Raw genomic sequence first — 24,960 nt, 5'->3', positions numbered from 1 at the left:
TGTGTGCTCAGTCTGGAGATCATAAGTTGAAGTAGATAACATATACAGTATATGTTGTTAAAATATCTGCATCTAAGGTAAGTATATCTGTCAGTGCTTAAACTGTTGACTTTGGACGATAAAGTCTGAACTATCCCAAAACTGCAGTTCCTCTAATGTCCGCTAGAGCCTCCAACAACAAGTCAGTCCGCTTAGACTGTGAAAAAAATGGATGACGCATGTCCAGTTCCTACCAGCAGGTCAAACTGAGGCTAGAATGGTGGAGATATGAGCGGCGCCATCTTGTGAGTTTGGAGCCAGAGTCTGAGCAGTACTGTCTGAGACTGGACACACGTTATCAACACACACCCATACTTCCTATAGACCAGGGGTGCACAGTACATAGATCAGTGTTTAAATGTTAGTCTGAGCTGCTGCAACACTCTAGTGAGCTAAGTAGTTAGCCTTTGAATTTTCCACTTTTGGATTAAAGATGCTCATGTTAGAGCTACAAGAGCTCCGGTTGTTGTGACTCCTCAGGCGACAGATGTTAGCTGGTGGCCCATGAATGTCACTTTTATATCTCCATGGACCTCATTAACTTTCACCTCCACCTGCCACATCTACAGATTTAAACATTTAAACATGTCAAAATTCATTTATATCTCGGTTCAAATTTTCAGTTTCTTTAACTGTCAGTCTGAACACACAGACTCATCTATGCATCCAGACACCAGACATCCTTCATGAAGCTGAGCTCAGCATTAGTCACACTCCACCACGGTGTTATTGTATAAACATGATGGTACTGAGATCTCTTCACATTCTAGTCTGAATAAATTGCTATCGGCAGTTTAACCTTGATTTAACTTTGACACAAACATTAGATCCTCTTTGTGTCTACACATAAAGTCTATTTTTTTCCAATCATGTATGTAACAAGAATATTGATGGATGTTATCAGAAGTTAGAGTCGCCTCCATCAGAAGAAATTACTTCTTCAACGTGTTTTGCATTCATTTTTCAGCCTTTGACACCAGTTTCATGAAATTTTGTACCACACTTCCTACAAACATCCTTCAGAAACATGATGTTTGAGGTTTTTCCTGCATGTTCCTGCCTCCACAACATTTCAACAGTTAAGGCTATTGTTAGTCCTTCTTTGGTGGTGGTTAGCACTTTTCCAGCGTTTATAAAATGAACACCTTTATCCTGCACCACACTGGGAAAGACAACACATTCTCAACTGTCCTGCATGTCAACATGTGGATTTGTTGTCTGACACTCAGCTATCTGTGCTCACCATCTATTCTCCAGGTGAGTTGTTAGCCTGCAGGTGTTCCACTGTAAAAAAAAAAAAAAGCTCTTTCATGCACCTGAACCAGGAAGATAAAGACAGTTAAGGCAGCGAGTCGTTATCTCACAGGGTTTTACTTCTAACTGGTTTCTCCTGTCCTTACAGTAACCTTTTATTAAACAGCAATGTCTGGAGTTGGTGACATTTGACTAGTTCTCTATGGTGGTGTCTTCGTTTCTCTGTTCATGTTATTTTTCTAATGCCCAAAGCAGACGTACTTTAGCAGCTAAAGTAGTTTATTTTTTAAAATTAACATAATATAATCTGAAAATATATAATATAAAATAAAATAAATAAATAAATGAAAATAAATAAATAGATTAATTACTATTCATATAAATTACAGGTAAGCAAGCTGACCGTCGCAGGTGCACGCAGCGCTCAGAGAAGACATCATCCAGGTCAGAGGTCATTAGGTCAATCTACAGACCCCGGATGATGATAACAGGTAACTCTGGACTCAACAGGGAATAGCACTAGAGTATCATAACAAAATATTGGTGAAATGAACGTTTCGCGGTAGATAATGTGTTATTTAGAGGCTGCGTATCAGTGCCCCAGTCACTCCCACTATATGGATATACGCAGATCTAAATATTGTCCAAATGACATCAAAGTTATATGGGTGAGTAAACGATCGTATTTTATGCCAGAAATGAGGTTGTAAAAAACAATGGTAATTCCCCTTTAAGTATTTGAAACACATTGGGTTTATTGGTATCATTACATAAATCTCATTCTCAATTGTTTTATTTACATTTGAGCGACAAATATGCAGCACATGAAGTTTATTGACCTGTTCATGTTAAATCTAATTCACATGGAAGAAAATTTTATATGTAAATTAAATACATGAATCTGAAGAATTAGGCCTAAATATTTCTCTGAGTGCGTGACCAGAGAGCCAGGATGAGACAGAGCAGCCCTGAGGACAGGGAGGACCAACCTGGCCCATGGCAGCTCTGAAATATGTCCTCTTGGATCAGCGCTACAACCACCTTGTTGTTGGAGGTCATGAAAGATCCAGCAGTTAAAGTTCACCTTAAGGTCTGTGTCACACCAAGTTAATCCTAGCTCTTCTGCTTCCATCTTCTACAGACTATATACTGCTATCTGTCAGATCAGGGAACCTTGATGCACCACCTCACATCATCTCCACTGTTTCTCTTTGTAGGAGCAAATAAGGTCATTAATATTAACATGATTATTAGACAACACATTCTCAATTCACCCCTTTGTCACAGTATACTTATGTAAAACTGTGCTGCATATGGTAAATGGCCTTGCTTTTATATAGCGATTTTCTTTACAGTCACAGACTCATTTACCCATTCGCTCACACATTCACACACCAGTGCCACGCACTGGGAGTTCAGTGTCTTGCTCAAGGACACTTCAGCATGTAACCCTCTGGTTTGTGGACAACCCACTCTACCTACTGAGCCACAGCCGCCCAAGCTTACAGCACCTGGTATTCCCAGGTGGTCTCCCATCCAAGTACTAGCCAGGCCCAACCCTGCTTAGCTTCAAGATCAGATGAGATCAGGTGTGTTCAGGGTGGTATGGCCATGAGCAAAGCATATCAACATGTGGATTTGTTAGTCTGACACTCACCTCTCTGTGCTCACCATCTGTTCTCCAGGTGAGTTGATAGCCTGCGGATGTTCCACTGTAATAAAAGCTCTTTCATGCACCTGAACCAGGGAGATAAGGACAGTTAAGGCAGCGAGTCGTTATCTCACAGAGTGTTATTTCTAACTGGTTCCACCTGTCCTTACAGTAACCTTTCATTAAACAGCAATGTCTGGAGTTGGTGACATTTGGCTGGTTCTCTATGGTGTTGTCATCGTTTCTCTGTTCATGTTATTTTTCCGTTATCCAAAGCAGATGTACTTTAGCAGCTAAAGTAGTTTATTTAAATTAATTAAATTAATTAAATTAATTTTTTTTTTACATGAAAATAAAAGGCTGTTAAAATAATCATGTTAACAGTTTGATATTGCGTACCCTTCATAATAGTTGGGAAGAAAAATATTGATCTAACAAACACATTTCTAACATTTCTGTTTAATTTGTTTCAATGGATTACCTTTGTCTACTTTGCAGGACTTGTGTAAAAATCCACTGATGTTTGAGTAATTGTTTAGGCAAAAATGTAGAAAATTCTAATACTTTTAAGCAGAACTATTTATAGATGCTGGTTGCATACAGGCAAGTGAACGTCAGAGCTTTCCATCCTATTCACACAATAATTAAAGAGTAAAATTTTGAGAAATCAGCTTTACAGGTGTACAGTTGTGTTCAAAATAATAGCAGTCCAACATGACTAACCAGATCAATCAATGTTTTTGGTATAAATCATATTATTACATGGCAAATAATTTACCAGTAGGTGTAGTAGGGTCAGAGAAACCAACAGACCCAACATTCATGATATGAATGCTCCTGAGTCTGTGTAATTGAATAATAAAATGTTGATTGGAGAGGGGAAAACATATAAAGAAGTGCAGAAAATGATAGGCTGCTCAGCTAAAATGATCCCCAATGCTTTAAAATGGAAAGCCAAACCAGAGAGACGTGGAAGAAAACGGAAGACTAAAATTCGAATGGATCGAACAGAATGGCAAAGACTCAGCCAATGATCAGCTCCAGGGAGATCAGAGACGGTCTGAAGTTACCTGTGAGTACTGTGACAAGCCCTGCCTATATAAGAGACCAAGATGGCTGTTCGTTTCCTTTGAGTAGTAGTTTTCTCCTGTTTATTTAGTTAGGAAGGTAAGTGTTTTGTCATTTGTTTGTATTTGTTAGGTTAGCTAATTTATTTTGAGATAGGATTGTTTTATTTGTTGTTTTGGCCTCAGTCCACCCTGAAGATGCCATCCACTCATTGTTAAGAGGTTTCATAACACAGTGTCTGCTGAGAAATATTCGGGCCCTTGAACAAATATAGTTGACGACCCCTGCTGTAGGCGACTGATCAGCAGTTACCAGAAACATGTGATATGGCTGCACAAAGGAAGTCACAGCAGATATTGAAAACAAGGGTTTAGATACTTTATCATCCAAACAGATGAGACCAAATGATGAATTTTCTTGAATAAACAAATAAAAAGCATAGTATTTTTTGTGTTCCCTTTGTCTACCGTCCAAAAATCTGATGTTTTGAGTCATTTTTATTTATTTGCAGTAATGCTGACAATTCTGAGGGGTGCAAATACATCTGCAGCAGATCAGAAACAGGAGACGTGTGGTTGATGACCGCTGTTTGCAGAAGACTGGCTGAACAGTGTGTTACCACTAATGTTTTTAGACTAAAAACAAGTAGATTTGTGTTGATTCAAGGAAAATATGAACAGTTTAGTCGACAATAGCTGTGACTTTACAACCACTATGGACAAAACAATGAATTGCATTTGGTCATTATCTGTTTTTAAGAAATTTAACTTTGACAGAGTAGGTTTCCACTAATCTGTCTTCATCTATAACAGAATTGTGCTATTTTTCATTTTAAACATTATCTTAGTACAATAACAAGTTGTAAAAGCTTGTTGAAAGAAATTTGGAACAAAAAAATGAGTCAAATGCTCAAAAACAAACAAAAAACCTGCCTGGTAAGAAGAATTATTTTGGTGAACAAAAACATTGTAAGATATTTTATTTAGATTTCAGTTTCTGCAGAGTGTGTATTTGTGCAGGTTTGTTTTAAATGTTGCTTTAACGGCTGCTGCAACTGAAGCTATGAGCACACCTAGCAACAAGACACAGGAAGAGACACCATCTGATCTGATCAGGAAGTTACTTTCCACTGGACAGTAGTTGTTGATGTCAAACCTCCACCAGCTCTTCAGGGTTCAGGTTGTCAGTGACTTCTGATGGGCCACAATGTATTTATATATGTATTGACTGTACAACAGGTTAAATGATTATGTTATCCCATATTTGTAGTTTGTTACCAATGCTGCATATATTTAAATCACATTACTCTTTAAATCATTTGTGTGTGTCACGGCCAGTTAACTTTTCACCAGGATTATTATTGTTATTATTATTATTATTATTAAATAATTATCTTAAAGCAGACTGAATATGATAAAAACATGTTTATATTAGTTTTTATGTGCATATAGAGATGGATTTATAAAGTTCTTACTAATGTCTGTTAATGTAGGAGTAATGCTTTATATATGATGAATTAAGTATTTATTAATGTGTAACCAATGCTCTAGGTGCAGTTATTATAAAGCCTTACAGTATTTGTGGATGTTGATTTACTCTCTGTAATTTTATTTCTACATTTACAGCCTGATATGGTTTTCAGTTCTTTGATTTCTCATTTAACAATATTATAAATTTATTTTAGTGAAGTGGAATGTAGAGCAAAGAATTCACAGTTTTAAAAAATAAAAATAAAATAAATTATATAATGTTAGTTGTGAAGCTTTAGAGAGTTTTTCAGTGTTTTAGATAGTGGTTGGAATTTGATTATCTGTCTTTTAAAATAGTGCCGTGTCATCTGCTGCTGTCATTGGCTGATTGAGATTTTTAATGTGATCACATTTTTTGAGATCATGTATTAAATGCAAACATTTCCGTGGCTGAGTTGAACAAATATGGTGAAATGGGGCGTCCTTGGGAGATGCTAACATCTTGGAGTGGTACCATTAGGTAATACGAAACTACTGATATTTCGATATTGTCCTCCAAGTAAGAAGAACAACTACTATCCTGTAAAAATAAACTGAACTCTAAACGAGAGGATGAGAACGTGTGGGTGTTTGTTCTTCATTCAGAACTGGTTTTGAGAGTTTATTTATCAGTTTTAATAACTACAGTAGCATGCTAGCTAACCTTAACCTAGAGCGCTAGAATGTTTATCGTTGCTTGGCAACACTGTCAGCTGCCCCATGTCTTTGTAGACTGGTTTCTCTGACGTAACCACACCGATGTGAAATCCGAAATATCAAACATGTCCGATATTAATCTGGAGGATGACTCTGGAGATCTGTGAATGTCTCACATTACAAGATAATCTTTGCTGAATCTTATCCTTCGATTTTCGGGAGAAGTAAATCTTAACTATGTCAGCATTGAAGGTTCAACACTGACCATATGTCCATTTCACTGTCATCTGATTATTGGTCACAAAACACAAACCATTGAGTACAAGGGTTCTTTAAAGTCAAGTAAAAAAAAAACTTTATTCACATTTTCCAGTGACACACATTTAAAAACATTTAAACATTCATTTTACCAAGATGTATAGGGTAGATGTCTGGAAGAGACATTAATATAAAAATCTGAAAATAAACTCAGTTTGACTTTTTTGTGATCAGTCAATATTTTCTATTGTAAGTGATGTTGGACACCTGACACCTGATAGCTGCTGCTCCAATACAAATGATAGGACATGATCAGCTCCAATATAAAAAACACAGACACAACAAGTTTATAACTTGAATTGATCATTTGCATAAGCAGTGAGTCTGATTTCTGAACATATTACAAAGCAAACATGGAAACTTGGAATGAACAATGAACTTTCCTTCCAACTGTTTCTGTACAGTATTGGAGTGTTAAAAATTAGATGAACTAATTTTGAATGAAAGTTTGAATGATTCTAATCACTAGAATCATTCAGACTTTGATTGGTGGGATATCTAGTAGTATTAGTATTAATTCTAGATAGGTAGATACTTGATTTATCCAGTTGGAAATTTGGTCAAAACAATGACCAGGAATTGAACCCTGGAAACTGCTTGAAATGTTCCACCAACACTTCAACATTCTGCCACACTTACACTTTTTGGATTGTTCTTGAAGCGTGTCCTCCCCCTTCTTGAGGCATCTGTGTACTGAGACACTCACGTATGAAACACAGCAACAACAAAAAAAGAATGTCTCGCAAAGAGCCGGTCAGTAGATTTAGTTCATTTACAAACGTCACAACTCTACTCAACTGAACTCTCAACTCTGCTGTGCTCATTATCGTGGCTCACAGATATAAGTTTGGTGTAACAAGTGTTCTTTGTCGACATCTGAAAATTCCTTTAAAACTTCACCAGCCTCATACACTATCTCTATTTTTGGTTCAACCCTCCTTTAGATTTCTGCTTCAGTTTAAGCCGAGCTCTCTGCACAGGAACGGATCAATGGCAGACAAGATGGTGATCATTTCTGAACTTGCTTCTGCTCCTTTGTTTCGCACCATGTCGATCAGGTCTCGTGCTTTGTCTTGTCTGGGTTTGATGTCTTTAACAGCGTCAACATCACCATCATTTATGACTCCGCGGTCCAGCAGTTTATCCAGCAGCTTGTTCAGATTAGAGTCAGATGTTTGTTCAACGAATTTTGACCGGGCGTTCTTCAGCTTCTCCACTGACAACAACTTGTTCCCCTCTAGCAGCTCATTTGTTTCTGAAGAAGACTGTGAGGACAAAGCTGGAGAAAGAAATCAGAATTTATATAAAAAAAAAAAAAAAAACTTTCTCAGGCTGTCTTTGATGCTCAGCTTCAAGTCCACTGGTTTCTAGTGACCAGTGTTGGGTATAGTTACTTTGGAAAGTAGTTAGTTAGGTTACAACGTTACCATCAATTAAAAGTAATCTGTTACGTTACAGCGTTACCTATGAGTAAAAGTAACGCGTTAGAGTACTCATGCGTTACCAAAAATTAAAAGCCGTTTGCAGCGAGGCTGTGTGTCGCTGCAACAGCGACACACAACCTCCTTTAAATGCACCGAGAAGTCCTGACAATGAATAATTCATCCAACCAAACTAACTCTGCAGGACAGCAATACCAGGGTGATAGAATGGTGCTTCTTGGATACAAGATGTTCTTTTTTAAATTGGAAGTGGAATTTTTTGCGGTCGACAGAAGCTTTTCACCAACGCAGAGTGTGCATTTTACCGTTATGTTGTCCTTGTCCGTTTCGCTGGCGAATTGAAAATGATGTACGTACTTCCACGATTCAAAAGCTGTCATCTCTGCCATCTTGCCGGCAGTTCGAAAACACTCACACACACACACACACACACCCACCCATACAGGTAACGTAGGTCAGCAGGGCACAGACGCATCATCACAGCGCTGCGCCTCCGCTGACACATCCGAAGGTGGCACAGTACTGTCCGACAAAAAGCAGGCTGTAGTCGGAATTTTTCTTTCCTTATCCGGAGTAATTCTTAAAGCAACGGATTACTTTAAAAAAAAAAAAAATAATGAAGTTACTAATTACTTAACGCAGAAAACTAACGCGTTACGTTACAAGACACAGGAAAAAAGTAATTAGAGTAGGCTACTCTAACGCCTTACGTTACCCACAACACTGCTAGTGAGGCAGAAGGATAGGCAGTGGTTGGTTATCAAACTCTTTTCCTTGGGGCAGAGGAGGCCCCTGTGAGTTTGGGAACTAAGAGGTTAAGCCTAGGGTGATGGGACATGAAGTTCATCTAAAACCAAATAAATCTGGAAAAAATCCAAAACTGTCAGGTCAATGTGCATTACCCTGGTCTCTGTGGAGAGTCAACACATTAAAGAATGGATTCAGAGTTTATAACATTGTGGCTGTTACTATGTCTGATTCATTTGTGATAAACTTATTAAGAGAAATCTAAAATTTCGTCTGGATTAGATAGTAGATAACACCCTGATTCCCACTACAGGAGGCAATGTATACAGAATTCAACCTTTGGTCATTTTATTTAGTCTGTACATCATCAAACTCTACCATTGTGCACATTATAAAATGTATTAAAATATTAATATTTCCTCCATATGTCTGTTGTTCACTCAAGTAACTCCTCATGGAAATCAGTGTTAAGCTAACGTTCACCACAAGATGGCTGCACTGTGTCTGTTATACTAGTATCATTATTAGCCCACTAGTTGGAGGCAAAAAACACATAATCAGAAATTCTGACATACTGATGAAATTTAAAGTTTGTCTGGGTGTTTTCTTGTATTGACTGAGACTAGCTGGTTAGCTCCAGCTATGTGACGCTTTGTATCTACAGAGAGAGAAGCTTCTCTTGTTTAAAATGACACCCAGCATGTCTTCCATTTTCATATATTTTCATATTCACAAGATTATAATTTTTTAACAAACATCTTTTCTTAAAAACTACTTGGTCCATGGGGTGGAGGGGGCTAAAGGATTACTTTGTTAATTTTAGTATTTTTCTTAACAATACATATTCAATAAAAAGATCAAACCCAATCATAGACTTTATTATCATAAATCTCATATATCTTATTCTTCTGTGCTCCAGAGTACAAGCTGATAAAAACACCAGTGAGCCACACAGTTGCAGTGGTTGACACAGTTTACTAAGAATGACCTCCACAGACAAACAGTCATTACTAAAGAGTAGCCCCTGTGCACCAGAGTCATGCTGGGACACAGCTTCTGTTGTTTCAGATCTTGTTGAGCTCCAACAAATGGTAACTTTGGACTCTTCTGTTAAGATGTCTGGCACACTCTGATCCATAGGAGTCAGTATGAATACACAGTTTGGCTCATTAGTTTACAAACCCTGAACATGTGATTGATTATGCATTACCTATCCTTGATGTTTGGCCTGATCATATATACACAAAATTTGAATGGTACCAAGGGCAAGTTCCCACAGCTGTGACATATTTGAGTAAAAGTAGTAAAATCTTTGCTACCAGGTCCTTACCAGGCAGATAAAGGCAGTACTGCCAGACTGGTGTCCTGTCTGGATCTTGCACCATCAGTGTCACTTCATCTGTGTTCGTCGTCAGCCTGACCTCAAATGTTGGGTGGAAATTTGGTCCGTAGTTTTCAAAAAACTCTGTACGCTGAGATAAAATAGAAACACATCATGTATGTTAATATGTTGCATTCGTCCTTGTGTTCATTGAATGTAGAAGGAGTCTGATACTCACATCAGGCTGTATTTTATAAACCTCTGGCTCACTGTGGAGGCTGTAATGTTGGCTTTTGCGGAAAAGACAGTGGGACGGAGCCGGGACGTACTCACAGTCAGTGTGTTGGGCTTTGACCTTCAATGATATTAGAACATTTCATTACATCATGCCTTTCTGCAGTTTTGTCTTGAAGTAAATTTTATCTCAATTAGGTTGAGACGAGGTGACCAACCAGCTTCAGCAGAATACTCCACCTCTTTATCAAAACCTCCAGGGTTTCTTTCATGCTATCATTTCTCCATCTCTACTGTGAAGCACATTCCAGTCATCTTTGTTACATTGGTCTGAAACTGATCAGACATTATATCTCTATATACATCAGAAGTCATCCAGCTCCTTCTGTTGTCTGTCATCAATAAACTCTACTTTAAAATCAATAAACTCTCTACTTTTAGTTTTCGTCAATCAGTTAAAGGTTGATCTGAGTTTCTTCCAAATAATAATGTTCAGTCATCAAGTGATTGGTCAACAGTGCAATCACTTCTGAGTCTATGAAATAAGGCATTGTATTTGAAGAGGTTTTAATTCCTCCACCTTTCCTGCAATTTTTGAAAACCCTCAAATGTTACCTCCTGCAGAGGCACGTTGGACGGTAGCAGAATCACACGGATGATGAGACAAGTTCTGTGTTGCAGGAACAGCAGCACTTGGCCTTTTACAGGTGTGGTGATGAAATCCTTAGACCACTTGATCAGATCCCTCACGATGCCAAAGGCAGAGAGGTGAGGGACATCCACTATCACGTGAGTGTCAGTAATCTCCAGCGGCTGAATGATGCTCATGCCATTGTCCGTGATGTGGACGACAGAGAGGCTTTCAGAGACCAGTGCTGTGAATCCACAGGCGAAATTAGATTCTCTGCCATAAGTTTCACATTATTTCCACACCCAAGGACTTCAGCAGACTGGAGGTGAGGAAAAAACTAAATGCTGTTTTCTTACCTGGCTCAGGTTCACAGTGTGGGAGGTGGAGCTGACGAATAGAGTCCTGAGAACACGTGATGCTAAACAGCGGCCCTCCGGGCAGCTTGCCAGCCGACTGGAGAAGCGTGTCATCCCAGATCAAAGTCTTGTAGGAGACCTCGCCCTCATGAGTCACATTAAACACCAGACCAGTCAAAGAACACTGGAACACACCTGAACCCGGGAACCTGAACAACGCAGGCCAACAGATTGTAAACAAGCCAATAGTTGAATCACTTTATTTGGTAAAAAGTTAGTGAATTTAAATTTTTTTAATAACCCTTCACTGCACAGTAATACGTGTGCACACTCAAGCATTAAGTTGAAAGGTGTTCAACTGAAAACTGACAGTCTGAGTAGTAATTTGAATATATTTACTTTTTAATCCTCTTCCAAATAAATTTGACTAGCCTTGTTTTGTTCATAACCTGTTGAGTGTGCTCCTTCATTGATCCACTTTGTTATTAATGTCAGCAACAAACAGCATTTCTACCAGAATCGGACGTGTTAAATTGTTAAAATGTTTTGGAATTGCCTCTGAAGTGGAAGATTAGTTTGGACAGAAAATGACAAAGCCTTCCACTGAGCTTCTTGATAACCTTCAAACCTTAAATGTCTCACCTGTATGAAAGGCTTCCTCTTTCTATTATCACCTCAGGTGTGAAATGGGAGTAGCTTATGTTCCTTTTACCCTCAGACGGGAGGAGGTGTTTGTTCATATTTTTGACATTGACAGTAAGATCACACTCATCTGTGAAATAAAAGACAATAGTTCAGTTTCAGTTTTTATCATTTCACAGAGTGGAAATTCAGAGACACTCACCCTGGTTCAGAAGCTTTGGCTTGACCCCATCCACTTTATAAGGGTACACCCTGAGGTAGAGGAACACACAGTGACAAAGTGCTTTCAGCTTGAAAATAAGACATTAAAGGGGAGCTACTGATTTTTACAACCTGGACCTTATTTCTAGCATAAAATACCATCGTTTACTCATCAATATCACTTTTGTTTCATTTGCACTCGTTTAGGAGATAATTAGATCAGCGTATATCCATGTAGCGAGAGTGCTAAGGGCACCGAGACGCAGCCTCTAAATAATGCATCTGCGGCAAAACTCTTAATTTCAACAATATTTTGTTATGATATGCTAGTGCTATTCCCCGTTCAGTACGGAGATACGCGTTATCATCATTCGGGAGATTGACCTACAGACCCCGGATGGTGTCTTCTGACCTGGACGATGTCGTCTCTGAGCTGCACACGCACTCGCTACGGTTGGCTTGTTTGTCCACAACCTCAGAATCGGAAAATATTCAGCTATGTTGCAAAAAACTAGCAGTAGCACGTAATGATAACACGTAACTCCAGACTTAACGGGAATAGCACTAGCGTATCATAACAAAATATTGGCAAACTGAATGAGTTTCGTGGCAGATAATGCGTTATTCAGAGGTTGCGTCTCGGTGCCCTGAGCCCTCCCGCTACATGGATATACGCTGATCTAATTATCTCCTGAACAAGTGCAAATGAAACAAAAGTGATATTGGTGAGTAAACGATGATATTTTATGCTAGAAACAAGGTCCAGGTTGTAAAAAAATAGAACATACTCACCGGACAGTAGAAAGAAATGTTACATGCAGCTAAACCTGATTTAATGTGTTATGAAAAAAATAGTTTGCGTTAAGTTTTCACGTTACTTTATGAGATGACACACACATTTTCTAACACAGTATTTCCTTTTAGACAGTGTTAACAGGAAACAGTCCTTAGTTAAACAATTCTGTAAATACTTAACATATATGTGCACAGTGTCATCAAGTCAAAAATCTATCATGTTTTCACATAAACCTGGAAGTTATCACAAAGTTTGACAACAACGTCTGACATGTAAAACAGAAGAAATATTTCTGGTTCATACGTCAGCATGCTGTTGTCATTGAACAGATACTGAGACTGATCAGCAGCACTCTGTGTTAAAGTCAACACTAAGACAAAAGAGAAGAATGTTCACTTGTGATCTGAGACCTTTGGAGCCACTATGTGTCTAAATGTTGAGCCACTTGTATCAGCTGAAGAAGCTGTGACTGAGAAGAAGTAAGAGAAATGGATCAATGGTTCCAATAGAAACACTTCAAATGATTGTGGATAGAACTGTTGATGGTTAGTTTGAACTGAGAGGTGAAAATAGTCTGAAGCTGTGGAGCAGCCATCAGTGGATGTAATATTTCTTTTCTCTGATGTCAGCAGTACCTGTTACCGTTGGTTTTCTGGGTTTGTGAATGTTTGGTGGCTGCAGATTATCAAATTTCAGACTTTTCCACAAACAAAATAGATCTACAAATCACAAGAAGCAGAGGGAATGTTCTTCTCACAGTGTGATGTGTTGATGTTGAGATTCATCCAAGTTTGGTTGTAATGTCTGATTTCAGAGTACTGCTATGGACCTGAAACATCCGAGAGGAGAGGAGATCATCCAGAAGGTATGATGCACCGACAGCAACAAGTCCTGAGTTAACACAGCTGGAATGATGGGGCAGCTTGGAGCTCCATGAAACTACTTTACCAGAGACAAACTGTGAGGAGTTTTTCTGGTGAAAAGAAGCTGTCTCGTCTTATTTCAGAATGGAATCGATTAAGATGTTTTACAGACTGTCCAGTTCCAGTCCAGTTAACTTTTCACATGCCGTCACGTTTTCATTCAGTATTATCATCAACAGACTCCACAACATTTATTAAAGAAGATTTTAGTTCTGATTTAAATGTCAGGCAGACTTAAAAGTGAAAATAAATCAAGTGTGGAGGATTTTTCTTCTTCTATGAAAGTTTATAATGTGTACCTCAACATGCCTCTGCTACAACGGACTAAACCACAGAAAGAGAAAATAGTTTCCCATTAAGATCAATGTGGATCAGAATATGAGCTTTATGTCTGCAATTTAGAGTCACCACTACATTCACATCATATTAATCTGAAGACAAAAAAAGAAAACTCACATCAGAGTCTCCAGTCTATAGTCTGGACTCTCCAGAAAACCACACAGCTGCTTCACTCCTGAATCCTGCAGCTTGTTGTAACTCAGGTCCATTTGTTTCAGATGGGAGGGGTTGAACTGCAGAGCTGAGACCAGAGAATCACAGCTGATCTCTGACAAACTGCACCTCCTTAATCTGAATAACAGATGTAGCTAAATCATGAATAGCCAGATGTGATCAGGTTTTAAATGTGCAGCTCAACATTACTGTGTCAACTTCATTGATTTTAACAACTGACAGTGGACATTTTCTACAGTTTCTATTACAAACTCTTTTTTCGAGTGTTTCTTCAACATGTTTTCAGAGTGTCTCTGTTCTGCTGATGCATCAGTTTGTTTTCCAGGTCTGAATCCTTGTAAATGCTGGTCTGAAAACTGCTGAGAAATGTGATCAAAACAGTTTGGACAGCTTGAATCTTCCTCTTTTAAGGAGTGACATATTATTTTGTAAACTGATGAAGAGCATGTCTTTGTCTCCTGCTTTTATTTAGGTTTAGGTTAGCTTCACATGATCCAAAAGCTCCTAACTATGTGGTCAAATCTCTGAAAAGTGGGTGTTGTAAAGTCAGCTTTGAAACGAACTGCAAATAAAATGTCAACCTTTTAAAGTAGAAGTTTCAAGATTTCAGAACTTTTCTACACTCAATTTTCAGATCACAGTTTAAACCTGGAAACAAACTAATACACCAAGAGAACAGTGATGAATTTGAAACTCTGTAAAAAGAAGAAGGAAAACTGAGATATGAAATAAAACTGAATATTTTACAGACTTTTTAAAACATTATCCAAACTTTCACTGGGTTTCAAACTTTAATTATTTTTTTCACAGTTTCAGTTTATTGCACAATCTTTATCCCATAGAAAATTACAGCTTTATGGATGAAAGTTCTGGATGAACATACGTGTCAGTGAACTGACCTCAGAGTCTCCAGTCTACAGAGTGGGCTCTCCAGGAAATCACACAGCTTCTTCAATCCTGAATCCTTCAGCTTGTTTTTACTCAGGTCCAGATGTTTCAGGTGGGAGGGGTTGGACTTCAGAGATGAGACCAGATAATCACAGCTGATCTTTGACAAACTGCAGCTCTTCAACCTGAATCAAGAATAAAAGATGTAGATGAAATCTAATCAGACATGTTTGACTCACTTTGTCCTTCTGTTATTGTGGATCATCATCATGTCTTCTACAGACAGTGATGTGACAGTGTGAGGTGTGTGAGCTCCTCTTTTTTTTCTAGCCATTGACCTACCAATGGCTAGAAAAGGCTGGACTTAGAGACAGCACAGAGGCACTGATCATGGCAGCACAAGAACAGGCCCTAGGTACAAGGTACAAGATCCAAGGTGCAGACTATGCAAAGATGCCCCTGAAACAGTCCAGCACATAATAGCAGGGTGTAAGATGCTAGCCGGGTCAGCGTACATGGAGAGACACAACCAAGTGGCTGAAAGAACAGCTGGAGCAGATGTGGAAGGTCAAGGCGAGCGTGATCCCCGTGGTAGTAGGAGCACTCGGGGAAGTGACCCCCAAACTGGGGGAGTGGCTCCAACAGATCCCAGGAACAACATCAGAAGCCTCAGTCCAGAAGAGCGCAGTCCTAGGAACAGCTAAGATACTGCGCAGAACCCTCAAACTCCCAGGCCTCTGCTAGAGGACCCGAGCTTGAGGATGACACAGACACCACCCGAGGAGAGTGAGAGGGACGTTTTTTTGGGGGGTTTTTTTATATATGAAAATACATACATTCAGTTGTGGAATAACAATGTAAGATCTAAAACAGTAAAAGTCAGTGAACTGACCCCAGAGTCTCCAGTCTACAGTCTGGACTCTCCAGAAAACCACACAGCTGCTTCACTCCTGAATCCTTCAGCTTGTTTCCATTCAGGTCCAGATGTTTCAGATGGGAGGGGTTGGACTTCAGAGCTGAGACCAGAGAATCACAGCTGATCTCTGACAAACCGCAGTACTCCAATCTGAATAAAGAATAAAAGATGTAGATAAATCATGAATAGTCAGATGTGTTCAGGTTTTAAATGTGCAGCTCAACATTACTGTGTCAGCTTCATTGACTTTAACAAGTAACAGTGGACATTTTCTACAGTTTCTACTACAAACTCTCATCTTGAACAAAATGACATTTACGAGATTCACGTCTGACATAAAAGTTTTGAAAGCTTGAAATCACATTAAAAAATGCAAGGCTGAAAACAAATCTTGAAAGCTTACAGGGTGATTTAAAAGTCTGAAAAAAACTCAAATATCTGTAAGTCATATTTTGTGTTAGAGTTTCTCCACAGCTGCAGAACTCTTTTTCTAGTGTTTCTTCAGCATGTTTTCAGAGTGTCCTGGTGCATCAGTTTGTTTTCCTTGTAAACGCTGGTCTGAAAACTGCTGAGAAATGTGATTAAAACAGTCTGGAGAGCTTGAATCTTCCTCTTCTAAAGTGGGACATTTTATTTTGAAAATTGATGAAGAGCAAGTCATTGTCTCCTGCTTTTTTTCAGGTTTCATTTTCAAAATGGATCAAAGAGAGAACGCTGCCAAAAATGACATGATCCAAAAGCTCCCAACTGTGTGTTCACATCTCTGAAAAGCGGGTGCTGTAAAGTCAGCTTTGAGTTTCAAAATTAAATGTCAACCTTTTAAAACTAAATTTGAAACTCTGAAAACATGTTGAAAAGAAGAAGAAGAACACTGTAAAAAGAAGAAGGAAAACTCTATTATAAAATAATATTTACCGGGACCTGAATGTTTTCCAGACTTTTTAAAACATTATCCAAGCTTTCACTTTTCAGAGTTTCAAACTGTCAGAACATTTTTTTTCATTTCTTAATCCCATAGAAATTTACATCTTTATGGATGGAAGTTCTGGATGAACATAAATGAGGTTCAGTTGGTCATTAAACATATCAGCTCTACAACAGTAACAGACAGTCACCGGACTGACCTCAGAGTCTCCAGTCTACAGAGTGGACTCTCCAGAAAACCACACAGCTGCTTCACTCCTGAATCCTGCAGACTGTTGTCACTCAGGTCCAGATGTTTCAGATGAGAGGGGTTGGACTTCAGAGCTGAGACCAGAGAATCACAGCCGATCTCTGACAAACTGCAGCTCTTCAATCTGGATAAAGAATCATCACATCACACATCAGACAATGATTTAAACTTTAAACCTACAGCGGTTCCAGTCAGTAAACTGACCTCAGAGTCTCCAGTCTACAGTGTGGACTCTCCAGTCCAGCCGACAGCAGCTTCACTCCTGAATCCTGCAGGTTATTATAATTCATGGCCAGCTCTGTCAGATATGAAGGGTTTGACTTCAGAGCTGAGGACACAACTTCACAATCAATCTCTGAGAGTCCACATTCAGAAAGTCTGTGATTAGGAAACATATAAAATCTGTATTAAAATCAAACAGTTTACAGCTCATTTCATCTTCCTGTGTAATGACTCTCTTCATTTTATTTATTTTATTTTATTGGTTTATTTAAGACAGGGACCATGTACAAGGTTCATTAATTACGCAAAGTAAAAAGATGGCTTGTACCAGATTATAGCTAGGAGCTAATTTCCATCTGCAGTCCCTGGGCAGGTAAGAAGAATAATATAAGGTAAAATGGAATAGGAATAACAGGCATGCACACACGCGCACACACACAAACACACACACACACTCAATCAATTAAAAGTATACAGAATAATGATTAGTGCTGACAAGACTGATTACTTAAAATCCATTTTTTCACTTCATGTGAGAAAGTACGGAAATCTGTAACACTTTTTAGATAACTGGGGAGAGTGTTCCAGGCTTTAGTCGCTTTAAAAGAGAAAGCTGATTGCGCAAATGCAGTGCTCCGATTTGGAAGGCTACAATCTCCCCTAGTAATGGATCTGGTGGCTCTGCCTATTCGTTCAGAGCAGGATTGGACAAATTTTTTCAGAGGTGGTGGAGCAGCATTGTGAATTATTTTATGTATTAGGCGCATGTCAGAATATAGTATGAGGTTTTCGAGGCTAAGCATGTTATACTTGCCCAGTATGGCACAGTGATGATACCGACTTGATCTTTTGTCTAGTATTTTCAGAGCTTGTTTGTACAGTGATCTAATGGATTTCAAAGCAGTCTTGTTAGCTGCAGACTATTAACAATAATCTTTGTTTGCTTTCATCTTGCAGATGAAAGAGGGAACATGAAGCTACATTTAGGCGTCCATATTTTCCATAGTGTGATTTGATCCACACAGTCAGAATGAAGACATCTGGTTAAAAAAACATTTCTTCACTTTGACTCCAGAAAATTTAGAATAAGTTGAACTCCGATGGAAAGATGTTCTCTTTTTGCTCCCTACAACAGCTCCCTACTATGCTCTAGGTTGAGGTTCTTATCTATTTCTGATGCAGATGGAAGGTGAACAGTACATGTTGGTGTATGTATTGTATTTCTTATCTTACTGTGTCTATAAAATGAGTTAGCATTGTAGTTGTTCATGTTCTGATGGCACTCTTGACTGAGTCCTAAAGTTGGTGTCATTACACTTTGCGGTGCAGTCAATGTAGAATCTCTGACAAAGCTTTTTAGCCCCTTCTGGGGGGTCTTTTAACTGATAAATTCTAATTGTTATAACAAATAAAACAAAGAAAAACAAGATTCTTAAACTTAAAAGCAAAAACTAAACTACTAATCTCTTATGTCAAACATCACATCAGGACTCACCGAGCCTTTCTGCAGTTCCTCACAGCTAGGATCAGTCTCCGTCGTCCCTCCTCTGATGTGTTGTACTTCTCCAGGTCCAACTCATCTAGAACCTCATCTGACATCTGCAGCATGTCGGCCAGAGCTGAGCAGTGGATCTCAGAGAGTTCCTTTTTTGATCTGTTCTCTGATTTCATGAACTCTTGGATCTCCTGATAAACTGAGAGGTCGTTCATCTCTATCAGACAGTGGAAGATGTTGATGCTTCTGTCAGGAGAGATTTTATAAGTGTTCATCTCCTTCAGCTTGTTGATGGCTCTCTGGATGATTTCTGGACTGTTTTCCGTCTGACCCAGCAGGCCTCCTAAGAGTCTCTGGTTGGACTCTCGAGACAGACCATGAAGGAAGCGAACAAACAAGTCCAGGTGACCATTTTTACTCTTCAGGGATTTCTTCATGGCTCCATACAGGAAGTCATCCAGAGATAAACTGTCCATGTCAGCATCCTCATCCTCATCCCCATCCCCATCCTCATCATCATTGTCATCCTCATCCTCATCCTCCTCCTCCTCCTCCTCCTCCTCCTCCTCCTCCTCTTCCTCCTCCTCCTCCTCATCATCATCAGCCTCTTCAACCTCATACTCATACTCATTCTCCTTATCTTCCTTATCATCATCCTCATCCTCATCCTCCTCATCATCATCAACCTCTTCAACCTCATACTCATACTCATTCTCCTTATCTTCCTTATCATCATCCTCATCCTCCTCCTCATCATCATCATCATCATCATCATCATCATCATCATAATACTCATCCTCATTATCTTCCTCATCTTCCTCCTCCTCCCCCTGCTCCTCATCATCATCATCATACTCATCCCTATCCACTTCATCATCATCATTATCATCATACTCATCCTCATTATCTTCCTCATCATCATCATTATCATCCTCATCATCCTCATCCCTATCCTCTTCATCCTTATCATCAACATCCTCATCATGGTCTTTCCCCAGGAAGTCCTGCAGGACCTGGACCTCTTTCTTCCTGTTGGTGTAACAGTGGAACATGTAGACTGCAGCCAGAAACTCCTGAACGCTCAGATGAACAAAGCAGTAGACTGATTTCTGGAAGATAACACTCTCTCTTTTGAAGATCTCTGTACAAACTCCTGAATACACTGAGGCATCTGTGACATCAAGACCACAGCGCTCCAGGTCTTCTTTGTAGAACATGATATTTCCTTTCTCCAGCTCTTCAAACGCCAGCCTCCCCAGCTTCAGAAGAACTTCCCTGTCAGCCTCCATCAGCTCCTGTGGACTCGTCTCATGTCCCTCATGGTACTTGTTCTTCTTCCTCTTTGTCTGAACCATCACAAAGAGTGAGTACATGTCAGTCAGGGTCTTGGGCAGCTCTTCTCTCTGCTCTGTAGTCAACATGTGCTCCAGAACTGTAGCAGTGATCCAGCAGAAGACTGGGACTCCACACAGGATGTGGAGACTCCTAGATGTCTTGATGTGGGAGATGATTCTGCTGGACAGCTCTTCATCACTGAACCTTCTCCTAAAGTACTCCTCCTTCTGGGTGTCAGTAAAGCCTTGCACTTCTGTTACCCTGTCAACACATGTCGGAGGGATCTGACTGGCTGCTGCAGGTCGGGAAGTGATCCAGACAAGAGCCGAGGGAAGCAGTTTCCCCTTGATGAGGTTTGTCAGCAGCACGTTGACTGATGCCTTCTGTGTGACATCAGACACAACCTCACTGTTGTTGAAGTCCAGTGAAAGTCTGCTTTCATCCAGGCCGTCAAAGATGAACAAAAGTTTACAGACAGCCAGCTCCTCTGCTGTGACCTTCTGTAATGTTGGATAGAAAACATGGAGAAGCCTGAGAAGACTGTACTGCTCATCTTTGATCAAGTTCAGCTCCCTGAATGAAAGCACTATCACCACACTGATATCTTGGTTTTCCAAACCCTCTGCCCAGTCCAGAGTGAACTTCTGCACTGAAAAGGTTTTTCCAACACCAGCGACGCCATTGGTCAGAACCACTCTGATGTGTCTCTGTTGGTCAGGTAAGACTTTAAAGATGTCGTGGCACTTGATTGGAGTGTCATGGAGGACCTTCATCTTGGAAGCTGTCTCAAGTTGCTTCACCTCATGTTGGGTATTAACCTCTTCACTCTGTCCCTCTGTGATGTAGAGCTCAGTGTAGATCCTGTTGAAGAGGGTTCCACTTCCTGTTACATCAGTGCCTTCAGTCACATGTTCACATCTCCTCCTCAGACTGATCTTATGTTCATCTAAAACCTCCTGCAGACCAATATCAGCTGGAAAAAAGAACAAACATGAGAGAAAAATAATTCAGTCATGCCTGTTAGAAGTCACAAAGAACAGAAAACTGACTACTTTTAGATGTTTTGTAAAGAGTTGTTTCTTTAGGTTAGTTAGGAAACTTTCAAAATGATGTTTTATTCTTTCAGCCTCTGGGGGGCCATGTCAGCGTTTGATTGACAGCAGAGGTAGCATATATGCAGCTCTTCATCTAACAGCTCACTGTGGTTGTTTCTTCCTCCCTGGAAAAATTTAGAGTGATACCAATAAAATGGTGCACAATATGTTCATGTTTTGTTTTTAACAGCACCAACCATGAAATACTGCTAATCATATGATAAACACACTGCATTTCCTCTGGCTCTTTCACAATAAAAGCCTGTTATAGGGGCAGAACCATTGCAGTGAAATTTCGCTGAGATTTCATTTAGAATGATATTATAATGATCTTAGATTCCTATGATGTAGAAAAAAATAATGTGTCTAAATTAAATCAACAGAAAAGAAAATCCATCAGCAGACAGATGTACAGTCATACTTGTTCTGGATCTTTTTCCACACTGGGGACAGGAGGAGTCTCCTGATGAAGGCGACTGGTCCCAGAATAAGGTGATGCACTGTCTGCAGAACCAGTGTCCACAGCTGGTAGAGACTGGATCCTTCAGGACATCCTGACACAAAGCACAGCAGGACAGCTGCTCCTCCACAGAAACATGACTCCTCTTCTTCTCTCTGTCAACACATTTCTTTGTCACTAAAATCATTTGGAGATTGTTGGTGAGAAATATCAGCATTTGGAAACACTGTCCCAAAACTCAGATGCTCACAGAGAACAAGAAAAGTGTGACTACTTTTCAGTTTGAATCCATTTGATATGAACTCTCCAGCTTTGATCAACACACATTCTGAAATGGAGGTTCTCAGGTGTTTTACTACAGAAATACCATCAGTCCTTCCTGGTTCTAAAACGCAGACTAGGATCTTACCTACCTGAACTAAAATGTCTAAATCATGACTATAAATCTTTTAGGAAAACATGTCTGCTTCATCCTAAAGTCTTCCATCAGGTCAGTTTACAGTAGAAATAGTCTCTTACTTTGTATCCGATGGTCCAGGTTCTTCACTGAAGTCTGGAGGACGTCCAATCGACCAGTCACTTTTCATAGACAGACAGCTGGATACTGGATACTCTGCTCTCTGTCTGTTGTTCTGACCTCTGCAGAAACAAATGTGTTTTTATTCTCATCAATCACTGATCAATTCTGAGATGGAAGTCATTTGACTTAAAGAAAACTAAATGAACTTAAATAAGCCACTGAGGTAGTGTGCAGGTGAACTTGTCCAGATGTGTCGGATTCTCGAAGTCCATTTATGTTTAGGCACAGAAGATACTCTCAGCACGTTGAAAATATTACATCATTGTCCCAAATCCATATACCAGAAACCAATTTCGTTCCTTCCCATGTACCAACATGTGTTGTAATGACAATAAAGAATCCTTGAATCCTTGAATCTTTAATACGCCAGTCATTTTGATGAGCTCCCAGCTGACACAGTCAAAAAACTGTTTGCTTCCCCACAAACACACACCTGATTTCCCCCACCTGTAGCTTAGCTATATGCACTTCCACACTGGTGCTCCCCTTAGGTAAAACCCAAGAACTGCATGTAAATACATGAAAACAGTGATTTAAATTAAAGATAACTGCAAAATATATAATGGCTCCAACAGTAGCTGTAAATAAACAAACTACAGATGTTTGAGTAAAGATGAATCAACCATCAGGGACAGAAAATCTACTGCCATGCAAAATGAGTCAAATAATGGAGTTAGTAGCAGTTCTCTTACTTTGTTTCTGAGGGCCCAGGTTCTTCACTGAAGTCTGGAGGACGTCCTTTGGAACAGTCACTCTTCATAGACAGACAGCTGACTCTGTCCTCCTCTTCCTCCATCTTCTGGACTTCCATCAGTCTGAGAGGTATCGGATCGATCCAAATGTAATGAGATCGATACTTAAGTTTCAGTTTCTCTCGTTTCATTAATGAGGCAACCTGACTGTGTTTGTCTAAATGCTGCTGATGTCACAGAGCAGAGCAGGCTCACTCTGTTCCCCCTCTCATGTGTTTGTTGTACCTGTACCGTCACGTGACTCTGTGGCGCCAGGTAACCAAGCCCTGCCCACCATAACCAGCCAGGCCCAGCCAGTAGCAGCACATTACACACAACACAGAGACAGAGCAGGAGAATGGCAGAGAGAAAGAGTAGGGCTGTTGTTTTGTTATATTTTCAGGCCGAAAATGAAACGATGGCAAGTTGTACTATTTGTAAAAAGGCTGTAAGATACAGTGGTTACACAACAAACTTGTATAAGCATAGAGAAATTTTTTTAATTCCCCGTCCCCTGGCCCGACAGACCCCTGAAAAGAAGAAAAAAGTACACTAAAGGGGAGAAATGTTGTCTTATTTTTGTGTTATATTGTACTTCCTAAACACTTCTTTATATTATTTATAATATACCTGATATGGACAAAAATGTCCTTTTTCAAGTTTTATTTTTTTGATTACTTAGCGTTGGTTATGCTTGCCGCTATGATATTTGGCAAAGGGGTGTATTTTTTAACAAATTTTAATATTTCAAAAACAAATCCCATAATACTTTATTTTTACACTGTGTAACGTAAATTGTTATGTTGTTACCATTAAGGGACAAAAGTGTCCTCTTCAAAAATGCCATAAAAATTGCATATGTTAATATTTTTTTCTGCTTTTTTTTTTAACATAAATCTTTTAATTTAAAAAGCTAGCGGTATCACACACCACTACTGTATACACCAGGAATTAACTCTAATGTTTGTGTGGATTTGCTGTTCCTGCGGTGCCTGAGGCAGCTTCTCTTTCAGCTGCACCAGTCATGCTGTACGCTGTAAATCGCATGTCTGACTGATGGCTATCTTGTCATTCATCGTTATTTCCCGCCAGATTCAGCGAAACACGTCTGCTCTCGCAGTTGGCATAGTCAGCTAATTTCCTAACTGCCATCGAACCACACACCTGGTTACCATAATACAAGGAGGAGTCACAGAAACCTGATCTCCTTCACTCCAAAGTCCATAAAGCAAAAACGGACTCTGAGATGCTGACAATTATAATAATGTTGTGTTAACACTCACCCTTCCTCTGTCCAGTCAAAACGACATCTGAGCTGATTTTGTTGTTTCCTACCTGTTCTCATGAACTTTGATCACCTGATCAGGTGAGCTCCTCCCCTCTCCAGGAAGTCAGATGATTTAACCTCTGTGTATCAGACTGTGTACATGTTGTGTTTATGAGCACCACTCTATAAAGATACCGTCACTTTATCTTTACATTAAAACCACGTCAATAAAACGTTCTTTTCCAGACTAATAATAATAATAATAATAATAAAGAAGCAGATTCTTAACTCTTAGAATCATGATGTTTTCCCCTCAAAGTTTAAAGTAGATCCTAGTAAAGATAAAAGGTATTCCTAAAGAATCTTAGCTCTTAAGAGAGCTCCTACAGTGAGATCTGTTAAGAGCAGGGAGGAGGACTTTTAGGAGCCTTAGGAGTTTCTTAAGCAGAGGAAAAATGGCTGAAAATAAACTTCTTCAACCCAACGCCACAATGCAA

The 24,960-nt window shown here is 39.5% G+C and overlaps 2 protein-coding genes across 2 annotated transcripts; both read right to left on the bottom strand.

Moving 5' to 3' along the window:
- Positions 1-7,448: 7,448 nt before the first annotated feature.
- LOC311506747 (caspase recruitment domain-containing protein 8-like) lies at positions 7,449-12,189 on the bottom strand (the record flags this gene model as incomplete). The annotated part of the gene is made up of 7 exons (XM_084570814.1): positions 12,071-12,189; positions 11,869-11,998; positions 11,227-11,435; positions 10,855-11,114; positions 10,244-10,360; positions 10,015-10,156; positions 7,449-7,774 (listed from the first exon to the last, which is right to left on the bottom strand). The coding sequence occupies exons 2-7, from the start codon at positions 11,964-11,966 to the stop codon at positions 7,449-7,451; spliced, it is 1,152 nt and encodes a 383-aa protein (XP_084426940.1). The 5' UTR covers positions 11,967-11,998; positions 12,071-12,189.
- A 2,051-nt stretch (positions 12,190-14,240) lies between these two features.
- LOC311506736 (protein NLRC3-like) lies at positions 14,241-24,525 on the bottom strand (the record flags this gene model as incomplete). Its single annotated transcript, XM_084570811.1, has 11 exons — positions 24,480-24,525; positions 23,158-23,280; positions 22,405-22,524; positions 21,847-22,040; positions 19,986-21,304; positions 18,997-19,481; positions 17,484-17,657; positions 17,230-17,403; positions 16,078-16,255; positions 15,201-15,343; positions 14,241-14,418 (listed from the first exon to the last, which is right to left on the bottom strand). The coding sequence occupies exons 2-11, from the start codon at positions 23,274-23,276 to the stop codon at positions 14,241-14,243; spliced, it is 3,084 nt and encodes a 1,027-aa protein (XP_084426937.1). The 5' UTR covers positions 23,277-23,280; positions 24,480-24,525.
- Positions 24,526-24,960: the final 435 nt, after the last annotated feature.

The sequence above is a fragment of the Chelon labrosus genome, assembly GCF_963514085.1.
Source record: "Chelon labrosus genome assembly, chromosome: 2".
Classification (NCBI taxonomy): Eukaryota; Metazoa; Chordata; class Actinopteri; order Mugiliformes; family Mugilidae; genus Chelon; species Chelon labrosus.
The sequence above is the reverse complement of the archived record's forward strand: the minus strand, read 5'-3'. Positions and strand labels throughout refer to the sequence as shown.